Here is a 12,061-nt window from a genome sequence, read left to right as displayed (position 1 = left end):
TATTCTTTTGTTATTGCCGTTTATTGCTTAAAATATGTACACTTATTGCTGAGTGGTAGACTCCTTGATATTTTTATTAAATCATTTTTATATATACTTAAACATATACATACATTTATACATTTAAAATATTTCAATATTTTCAGAATTTTATTTGTCAAAGTCCAAAACAGTTTCAACTACCTAGCATCCCAGAAAACGTAAGCTTAACATCATAATTGAATATATTAAAATAAATTTGTTGTAAAATTTTATTATGTATAAAATTATAATGAAGTATTTTCCTAAGTGACTTTACTATTTCAGAGAAATTTGACTGAATATTATAGCGCTGTTGATTCAAACAATATGATGATGATATTTGCATCTATGTTATACGAACGTCGTATTATTTTTATTTCAAAGCGTTTATCTAGATTAAGTGCGTGCGTACAAGCGTGCAATGCTTTAATTTATCCAATGATTTGGCAACATATATATATCCCTGTTCTACCTTTGTCGTTAATAGATTATTTATTAGCTCCTATGCCATTTCTTATCGGGGTTCCCACATCAACGCTTCAGGTATTTAAAGCAAAAGTTTTTTAAAATATGTCATTATGTATGTACAATATATATTATTTTATAATATTCTTTGCAGAAAGTACCCAAAAGTGATTTAGGAGAAGTTGTTATTTTAGATGCTGATAATAATGTGATAGAGTCACCATTTCAAGATTTGGAGTCTTTACCTCAAGATGTGGTGTGTATATTATGCATTATATTTTAATCATGAAACTATAAATATACAAGATGTTTTATTTTAATATAATCAAATATTACTAAAACTATGACTGTAATGAGAAAATATTTATACAAAAGATTTCAAGAGAGAAAAATGTTTATAATCTTGAATTTTAACTAATAAATCAATTTCTCGTAATATTTGTAAGTTGCAATTACATATTGTTTTAAACAAATTTTGTGTAAACAAAATACTTTAAGCAATATATTTTCTTTAAATAATTATGAATTTTCTTTGTACTAATTGGTTATTTTTTTATTTTAATTATTTTGTACATAAAAGTATTGAAATAAGATTATCGAAAAATGAATATTTTTACGAAATATTTTATAATTTATGTAAAATTATTAAAATATAAAATATTTTAAATAATTAGATAATGCTCGTTAAAATTAACAATGTTTAGGGATGAGGCTTACGAGCGAATGCTAGGATAATAGTTGCAAAAATCAGTCTTGATGCACAAGAAAACTAGTATATTTCAAGTTTACAAACGTTTCGGTCCTCTACGTGACCATCTTCAGTGGTTACATTAGCAAAGATATTAATAAGTTCCTTGCGTGATGTGTAGGTCAAAAAATATAAAATAACATGAAACTGAAAGTTTCAATGCTAGTGTAAGTGTAAGTGTAAGTCTCCTGCATATCCTGGCCCGACAGTAATGTTCGTAGTCTGAACGTTCTTAGGAGACTGTCAGTCTCCATTGAAACTTTCAGTTTCATGTTATTTTATATTTTTTGACCTACACATCACGCAAGGAACTTATTAATATCTTTGCTAATGTAACCACTGAAGATGGTCACGTAGAGGACCGAAACGTTTGTAAACTTGAAATATACTAGTTTTCTTGTGCATCAAGACTGATTTTTGCAACTATCATCCTAGCATTGGCTCGTAAGCCTCATCCCTAAACATTGATAAATTATTTTATATAAAATATTGAGAAGAATCAATTTATATAAAATAATTAGGATGGTTGCATTTTAAAAAAACTAACAAGGGGACACTACACCCAGTACATCGAGAATCAGGATGCCAATTTTTTTGGTGATTCTAGAGGTTAAAAAAAGGTATACGTGTTTCGGCGTTTTGTCGAATGCTCCGTAGTTTTCGAGTAAAAAATTTTTTAAAAATCGAAAAGTGCAGCAGCGATTAAGAGCTAACTCGTAGGTCGCAAGTTCGAGTCCGTGTCTTGTTACTATTTTTTTGTTTTATCTTGCTAGTTTTGAAAAAGTGTTGTTGTTTAAATATATTTATTTATTTATTTAATTAAATTATTACAATAAAAAAATTTTTTTTTCAAATATTTTGTTTTTATATCTTATTTTTATTTAAATTATATTTGTCATTACACATTATATATATTTAAATATATTTAAACAACAACACTTTTTCAAAACTAGTAAGATAAAACAAAAAAAAAAGTAACAAGACATGGACTCGAACTTGCGACCTACGAGTTAGCTCTTAATCGCTGCTGCACTTTTCGATTTTTTAAAAATTTTTTACTCGAAAACTACGGAGCATTCGACAAAACGCCGAAACACGTATACCTTTTTTTGACCTCTAGAATCACCAAAAAAATTGGCATCCTGATTCTTGATGTACTGGGTGTAGTGTCCCCTTGTAAGTTGAATGATTTTAAATAATTTTAAAAAACTTAAGAACGTAGATATTTGAGAATCGCCAGACAGAATTTAAAAAAGGTAAGAATCTTCTCTCGACCGTACTGGCAAATATTATTTATTCAATCACAACGTCTCGAGCCTTCTTTGAGTCCTTTTCAAGTGATCTAGATATACCTTGACAGAGATTAATACAATAAAAAACAAAATTACTTCACAATATTACAAAATGATAAAAAGAAGCGAAACATACTTGTAAAAATAAAAATAAAATTATAATTTTAAGATGTCAAGAACGAACATAGTGTCAGTTTGACAACACGTCAAGACTCTTAGACGAGTTATTGGAGACTAAACGACCTTTATTATTTTGTCGTAGATATTACTTAGATTGTCGGTATCCTTGAAAAGGACTCAAAGAAGGGTCGAAACGTTGTGATTGAATAAATAATATTTGCCAGTACGGTCGAGAGAAGATTCTTACCTTTTTTAAAAAACTTAATTAAAATTTAAAATTATTAACTGTTTTCCTTGGAAATTTTTTAACTTTTATGTAAAATATGTTCGCATTACAGCCATAATTTCAGCAATATTCGACTATATGTATTAAAATGAAACATCCTGTATATTGTATCATATTGCTGTATGTAATAAGGTAATGCATTTTAAGGCTTCTGGTTCCTAAAAATGTCATCTAAGAATTTTCAGTGTATACTGTCTCGTCTCTGACGTCACAATCTAACATGGCCGCGGCGAGGACCTAGGAGCCTTAAATAATGAAATAAAATAAAATTCTTATATTGTAGGTGACAAATTTGAAGAAAGCATTACGTAATAGATCAACTCTTCTTGGAGATGGTGTGTCAAGAGCATTCTTACGTGCATTAGTGCAATTAACTGCAGGTTATAGAGAAGCATTAACTCTACAACAGGGTGAGCGTATTACATTCAATGAAAATGCTTTTGTCGAAAGTAGACCATCTTCCATGCAACCTTTTTTACGAAAAATGTTGGAATTACAAATTTTTCAACAAGTAAGTTTCTTATATGTGTAACGTTTATAGCTATATTTAATACTATATAAATGTTCTGGGTATATTTTCAGTTTATAGAAGAAAGATTAAACATGCTTAATTCAGGACTTGGTTTCTCAGACGAGTTTGAAATGGAGGCTTGCAGTTATTCAGCCAAATCGAATAGTAAATTTATGCAGCAATACAGAGAATGGTCTTATACTATGCGAAAAGAAAGCTCTGCATTTTTCCGTAGTGTAAAAGATAAGGTAATAGCTTATTTCAAATAATTTAAACTAGTTTCAGGTGTTATGTAAATTAGTTTCAGTATTATGTAGTTTATTATATAAAAGTTATTCCCAGAACTAATTTTTATATCTAATATCTTCATATTTTTATATGCAGAGTCTTTCAGGAGGAATGGTTAATATTTTAGGACATGATGGTGTGCATTATTTTAGGCAAAAAGTTCATATAAACATGTGTCCAACTCTGAATAATTATAAAAATATTATACATGTTCAATCTTAAGAACAGATATACAGAATGTCTGACACAAGGTGTCACACCGAAAATATACAAGTAAATCTTGTTATTTGGAGACAATTTTTTCTCAGCAAAAATATTGAAGCATCAATAATTTTCGAGTTATAAGCGATTGAAAATGAGGAATTTTTAACAAACTAAGCCTTGTGGAAACAAAACAACATTCTCCAAATTTCAAATAGCGTTTATTTTAATAAAATTTTAATAAGAGTTAGTTTTAAAGATACATTATGGCAAAAATTATTGTGAACATGCAAAAAATGATAACCTCCCTCGACATTTTTGCTGAGGAAAAATCATCTCCAAATAACGAGATCTACTTGTATATTTTTGGTGTGACACTTTATGTCAGACACCCTGTATTTATAAATTTAGTAGAATCAAATGTTATGAAACAATTAGTTATACATTAAATTTTCGTCGTTTCCTATTACCATGGTTGCAAATATAAACATTAGGTCATGTTTTATAAGTCTTGTGTTTAAAAATTTTTATTTTTGCTGTAATTAAAACACTTTAGATTTACTTATGTCACAAAATTAGTATTAATTAAAATTATTGTTTATTAATTAATATTAGTCATTCAAGTTTATTATAAGCTTAAAATTTGATGTAATTTTTCAAAGAATTTGGTTATATTAAGTTAATAAATGTATTCGTTATAAAGACTAAACATGCTGCATCTTTACAATTGTCCAGAATAGGATACATGATTATATAAACTTTTTTGCTTAAAATGATGTGTCCTAGAATGCTAACCATTTCTCCTAAAATACCTTTATATATATATGTATATGTTATATATTTTTATTTAAAAAGTTAGAGTATTTTATTTTCTTATTTTACAGGCCAATCCAGCAGTAAAGTATGCCGTTAAATCAGTAAGTTTCAATATCAAAATTTAATCAAAATTGTACTTTATATACTAATAATTTAAAATATATTATTATATATCTCTTATATTTGCATGTACTTTTTTAACATGTTTGAACATTAATTATAACTTTTTGTCTGACTTGAAAAGTAATGGCGTTACAAAAGTTTTGTTTGCAATAGAAACAAACAATTTTGTTACATTCTTCTTTATAACAAATATTGAGAATTTATAAACAACAGTTACCTTTATCACTTTTTCGAACCTTTATAATTTTTATGTAATAAATATATTGATCAAAGAGTGTTGATATAGAATTACATAACTATTGAAAATTTTTTCATATTTTGTTTCTTTCTAATTTGTAAAAAATATTTAGTTAGATAACTTAAGAGTTCGAAATTATGAAAATTAGCACAGTGTCATTATCTTAAATAAAATAAAGACAAATTATCAATGTGGAATTTTATGAATGGAAAGAAAAATAAAAAATTTTTCTTATTTTATTTATTTTTACAATATTTAAAAATTTTTAAGAATTTTTTTTACAACTTTTTTAAAGTTTTTTTTATTGAAATTATCAAAATTATTATACTTAATTAATAGTGATATAATTATTAAAATTATATTTTTATATATTTTGTTATATTTTAATATAAAATAAGATTTAAAAATATAAATTTTTGAGTGTTTAACTTCTTACAAATTGGTACGATACATTATTATTTAAATTATAGTAATGAATTACTTTTCAAGAGAAAAAGAAAAGACAGTAATGAGCTACTTCTGCTAAAATAATTTTCTCAATTCTGCTTTCTTTTTCATTATTTTTATTATAATACGATGCTAGTATAAAGATTAATACCAACAGGTGAAAGATAAAGGGAAAGATATGAAAACGGCATATAAAGGACTAAAATGGAAAGGTATGCTTCTTTTTGATATTGATAATATTTATTATCATTGCATGTTAAATAGTATATATATATTGATTGATAAATAATTATTTTTTTGTGAAAAATAGGGCGACCTAATAGAAGTGAAACTAGTATAAGATTTTACCAACCACGATCAGCTCCTAGCTCACCCACTTTAGATAGATCTGTTGGATTTACATCTCCACCAAAATCTCCAAACGGATTAGCAACGACTAGTTATCGAAAGGAATTACATTTGCGGAACACTAATTTTGACGCAAGGTATGTATAATTTATATAAACATGTTGTGTTAATAATATATATACAGGGTGTTATAAAAGTACCGGAACAGCAGAATAACTCGAAAAATATGAGTCCTAGAAAAAAATGCTAAGTACTGCATTTTTATGATTTTTTCCTGGCTATCTGAACGTTAAATAGCCAGGAAAAAATCATAAAAACCCAATACTTAACATTTTTTCTAAGACTCATATTTTTCGAGTTATTTTGCTGTTCCAGTATTTTTATAATGCCCTGTATATATATATATATATATATATATATATATATATATAATTATTAGGGAAAAAAGATTTCGAAAAAATTTTATCATATAAAATTCTTTATGTGATATAAAAATGAATTATATATATATAAAATTCATTTTTAATTATATATATATAATTAAAAATGAATAATATATAATATAAAAATATATTATATATATATAAAATTCATTTTTATATCACATAAAGAATTTTATATGATAAAATTTTTTCGAAATCTTTTTTCCCTAATAATTTTAACTTTTTAAAATTTGAAGTACACAGGCATAAAGTGCATAAAAAACCGAGTTATTTTTGTTTGAAACATTTTTTTATATCATTTTGTTTAGATGATATTCCCTTGAAAAATAAAAAAATCCGTTTTTTTTTTCATAAAAGTGAATCACTCCCTAAATCTTCGATTGGGCACGTATAAAAAATACGGATACCTTAAATGTATACTTTATAACATATTTCAAGGAAAATCAAATCGGCGTCGGTTACTTGTAATAGTTATTATACGATAGAATAATTTCTTATATGTATATGCACAGACCGTAAAAAGTTCCGGAAAAAGTAAGCAATCTCTCGCAGATAAGTAAAACAAGTAAAAATAACTTCATTAGTTCTTTATATTTTGGTTTTAAATTACATGTTTTTGATAAGCTACGATTTAAGAAAACTTTTAAAATAATTTTTCTTAATTTAAGATATCTTGAAAATCATAGTACAAGTGAAATGAAAATTATTCTTGATGCAACTTAAAAACATAAGATAAAATTTTTTTCATATAAAATATAAACTTTTGTTTTTTCAAGAAAATTAATTTTATATATTCATTGAATGTGTACATTTGACTAATTACAGTTTTTAATATATTTTGTGTATATATATATATATATATATATATATATATATATATATGTACATACGTACAATGCACATGTGCATGTGTATACAGGGTGTCCTGCTAGAAAATTAAAAGAGTGAGGCCCAAAATCGCCTGTTTCGTCACCTTTGAAATCCGATTTGAATTCGGTGCTAAACGAGTTATATATATAAGACATTAATTCTCTGAAAGTTTCAAATTGAGCCCACTCTTTATCTCCAAGATATGATGGATTAAAATTCTCATACTCTCTTAATTCGTTAATTCCTATAGGTAGCCCAGAGTGGATTGCAAATTATTTTAATAATATTTTTTCGCCAATAATTAATCTCGATAATCATTCTCGATTACATCTTACATCCCGTAGTCATTTTCATGCAATTCACTCTGGGTTACCTATGGGAACTAACGGATTAAAACCTTGCGTCCACAATACTAGAAATTGGTCCGAGTTCTCAGGCCGAGAAATGTGTAGCCAATTAATATGCAGTTTTTACGCAAAGGCAGCAATTTCATTGGCTACACATTTCTCGGTCCGAGAACTCGGAACATTTTCTAGTTTCGTGGACACAAGGCTTAAGAAAGTATAACCCACGCACGCACGCTCATAGGTACATGTGTAAGATCTTATTCTTCATGACATATATCATGACCTAATTTTTTGCATCTAGATATTGAAGCAGTGGATAAGGCACTTAATTGATACACAATGTGAACTTTGACCCATCATATCTTGAAGATAAAAAGTGGGCTCAATTCATTTAGTACCAAATTCAAATCTGATTTTAAGGGTGGCGAAACAGGCGTTTTTTGGCTGTTTTTGGCGTCATTTTTTTTAATTTTTAGTGTAATCTAATAGTATCTTATGTGGCAAGTGCGGAAAATAACGAATTACATAGCGCGTGAAGTTGCCGCATGAGCCGAAGGCTTATGATGCATTCACATGAGTACGAGCTAATGCGGCAACTTTACGCGCGATGTATTCGTTGTCCTCCGCACATGTCATACAGTATTTTTTGTAATGCCTATCGCAAAAGTTCGATTTGAGATGTTTTACTCATGTACTTATCCCTTGATTTTTTCGGTAATAAAGTCTTCGTGGCAGATTCAGCTGCTTCTATAAGTTCTAACGGCGTGGACGGTCTTGAACACTCGTTTCTTTTATTCATTTGATCCTTCTTGAATAATGAAGGTTATAACAAATTGACGTTTTGTCTCGCGTGAATTTCGTTACGTTCAAGTTTGTTATGTCAATCGAGAAATGGTAAAACAAAAACTATCAACCAATAACCATTAAGAAACAAGATTATTTCTGCACTAGCGCGGTAAAGTGTAACCATAGTAACATTACCACACTAGTGCGGTAAAGTAAATAATAAGAAAGCATCTTTATTAACTATTCTCGCACTAGTGTGGTAAAGTAAGGCATACATTGAATCGTTGAGAAATAAGCCATTTTCCGCATGATAAACAGCAATCGAAAATCGAAATTTCGCAACAGGCGTTGCAAATAGTTATTTGTGTAACAAGTACGGGAAGTTGACAATTGGACACGAGTGCGGAGTGGACGCACGAGCCGAAGGCGAGTATACGCGTAAGGCGAAGATACGTGCGTAATGGACGACTTTCCATGCACGTGTAATATAAAAAAATGTTGCAATGCCTGTTTCGAAAGTTCGATTTTTGATTGCTGTTTAGCGTGTGGAAAATGGCTTATTTCTCAACAATTCAATGTATATCTTACTTTACCACACTGGTGCGAGAAAAGCATCCTTATGATTTACTTTACCGCACTAGTGCGGTAATGTGTTACTATGATTACACTTTACCGCACTAGTGCGGAAAAAATTATCTTTCTTCTCGATTGACATAACAAACTTGAACATAACGAAATTCACGCGAGACAAAACGTCAATTTGTTATAATCTTCATTATTCAAGAAGGATCAAATGGATAAAAGAAACGAGTGTTCAAGACCGTTCACGCCGTTAGAACTTATAGAAGCAGCAGAATCTGCCAGGAAGACTATTACCAAAAAAATTAAGAGATAAGTACATGAGTAAAAACATCTCAAATCGAACTTTCGCGATAGGCATTACAATAGTATCTTATGTGACAAGTGCGGAAAATAACGAATTACATCGCGCGTGAAGTTGCCGCATGAGCCGAAGGCTTATGATGCATTCACACGAGTACGAGTGTGAATGCATCATAAGCTAAGGCGAATGCAGCAACTTTACGTGCGATATATTTGTTGTTCTCCGCACATGCCATATACAATATTTTTTGTAATGCCTATCGCTAAAGTTCGATTTGAGATATTTTTACTCATGTACTTATCTCTTGATTTTTTCGGTAATAAAGTCTTCGTGGCAGATTCAGCTGCTTCTATAAGTTCTAACGGCGTGGACGGTCTAGAATACTCGTTTTTTTAATCCATTTAATCCTTCTTAAATAGTGAAGATTATAACAAATTGACGTTTTGTCTGGCGTGAATTTCGTTACGTTCAAGTTTGTTATGTCAATCGAGAAGAAAGATGATTTTTTCTACACTAGTGCGGTAAAGTGTAATCATAGTAACACATTACCGCACTAGTGTGGTAAAGTAAATAATAAAGATGCTTTTCTCGCACTAGTGTGGTAAAGTAAGGCATACATTGAATCGTTGAGAAATAAGCCATTTTCCGCACGCTAAACAGCAATCGAAAATCGAACTTTCGCAACAGGCGTTGCAAAAAAGATATTATATGTGGCATGTGTGGAGGACAACGAATACATCGCGCGTAAAGTTGCCGCATTCGCCTTAGCTTATGATGCATTCACACTCGTACTCGTGTGAATGTATCATAAGCCTTCGGCTCATGCGGCAACTTTACACGCGATGTAATTCGTTATTTTCCGCACTTGCTACATAAGATACTACTTTTCTTGCTTTATTTATATACATATAATCAAGATTATATATAAATAAGTAAATCTATTTTGTTTATGAATTAATAATATTTGTACATGTCTAAATTAAAGTACTATAAATGTTGCTTTAATATCCTTGTTACTTTCATTGATGCGTTATTTTACATATATATATATATATATATATATATATATTTTATCAAAATAACATCATTTCAAATACTACAAATACTTCAAAATGTTTTTATCTGTTATTGTTTATTGCTCAAATCTTATCACATAAAATCTATAAGCATCTCATACTACGCGAATTTGTTTTAACAATTTAATATACAAAATGCGGCTTATCTATTGTTTACTAGATATGAATTTTTTAATGTTTTTCTCTTTTCATGTAATTTAAAGTCATACAGAAGAAGACTGAGTTAACAGTCGAAAAGTTTATTTTATACTTGCGGAATTTTGTAAATAATTAAAAGTAAAAATGATAACGTTTGTTGCATTGATAATTTATAGTCGAGATGAAACATTAATGAAAGTAACAAGAATATTAAAATACATACAGTAATTTCATTTTGACATATACATATAATAACATTTTCATTTTGATAATAAATGAGTCAAATGAGTCAAACAAACTCATAGTAATACATTTTATGTTAATAATTTCGGATTATACTGTGATTACAATTGAAATTTGTCAGTTTTCTCGTGGAATATCATGTATATACACTCACACGCAAAAAAATTGGCCACTAAACTTTACCATAATTTTCATCTTTGAAGTGCGATAATTCATTAAAAAATCATCATATTCATATTAGATAAATTAAAACTTGAATATTTTCCTTTAATAATGCAAAAGATCAAAATTGAATTACAAAAAATGTTTTACAAAATGGTGGATGTTGTAGATGTTGAAGAATGGAAGAAAATGTCTGTTAAATTTTGTTTAGAGGAATCTATGCCTCTGTATAAAAAATATGAATATTTAAACTTATCAATTTTCTAACAAATCAACATTTTAAAGAAATTTTTAATTTTTCTACAATTTTTTTTTTTTAATAGAGTTACATCATTTTAAAAAAGATAAAATGAATGTTTTTTTGTAAAATCTACAATTTAGAAACAAATTATCATGAAAAACTTTTTTAAAAGAGAAATTAAAATATAAAAAGTTTTGAAACTTTTTTGTCAATAAAAAAAACTAACAAAAATAAACATTTGTTTAGAATGTAACGTTTAAACAAATAATCTTAAAAAACATGTATCATACATGTTTTTCAAGAATATGTTTTTTTTTCAAGATATAAGCAATTTTTGTTTATTCATTATTGGCAAAAGTTTTAAGATTTAAACAAGTTTACATTTTAATTTCCTTTTTGAAAAAGTTTATCATGATAATTTATTTTTAAATTGTAGATTTTATAAAAGGTCTATTTACAAAGGTTAACATTTTTTTCAAAACAGTATAATTATATCAAAAAAAATCGTAGAAAATTTTTTTAAATATAGATTTGTTAAGAAATAAATGAGCTTAAAAACTTATACATTTTTGTCCCAGGGAGCCGATTCACCTAAACTATGCAAAAATTAAAATAAACATTCTTTTTTCTATTTTTCAACGTCTATCTTCAACGTAGCTATTTTGTAAAACATTTTGTTTTTTGTTTTTTTAGTTATTAAAAGAAATATTTAAAATACTTCAATTTAGCTATGGTTTACCTCAATACGATGATTTTTTATTGAATTATCGCAATTCAAAGATGTCTAAAAATTGTGCTAAATTTTGGTGGCCTATTTTTTTGCAGGTGAGTATATTATATAGCGCATGTACAGCGCGTGATATACAGGGTGTCCGGTAACTAACGGACCAATGATTAAGGGCGGATTCTCTGGCCAATTTGGAGACGATTTTTCCTTAGCAAAAATGTTGAGAAGTCAATAATTTTTG

General features: G+C 28.1%; 1 protein-coding gene across 3 annotated transcripts in view; it reads left to right on the top strand.

Moving 5' to 3' along the window:
• Positions 1 to 12,061, top strand: part of LOC114943302 (uncharacterized) — a 57,413-nt gene that overhangs the window by 2,126 nt on the left and 43,226 nt on the right. For all 3 annotated transcript variants that reach the window (XM_029318890.2, XM_085481594.1, XM_085481595.1), the window contains 8 exons: positions 147 to 200; positions 307 to 564; positions 641 to 742; positions 3,216 to 3,443; positions 3,515 to 3,691; positions 4,817 to 4,849; positions 5,714 to 5,768; positions 5,867 to 6,041. In XM_029318890.2, the coding sequence (XP_029174723.2) occupies positions 147 to 200; positions 307 to 564; positions 641 to 742; positions 3,216 to 3,443; positions 3,515 to 3,691; positions 4,817 to 4,849; positions 5,714 to 5,768; positions 5,867 to 6,041 (1,082 nt within the window). The remainder of the gene's footprint in view (positions 1 to 146; positions 201 to 306; positions 565 to 640; positions 743 to 3,215; positions 3,444 to 3,514; positions 3,692 to 4,816; positions 4,850 to 5,713; positions 5,769 to 5,866; positions 6,042 to 12,061) is intronic.

Source organism: Nylanderia fulva, unplaced genomic scaffold, assembly GCF_048542155.1.
Source record: "Nylanderia fulva isolate GAGA-0341 unplaced genomic scaffold, ASM4854215v1 Scaffold183, whole genome shotgun sequence".
NCBI lineage: Eukaryota > Metazoa > Arthropoda > Insecta > Hymenoptera > Formicidae > Nylanderia > Nylanderia fulva.
Note: the sequence above shows the minus strand (reverse complement) of the source record. Positions and strands in the feature narration are given on the sequence as shown.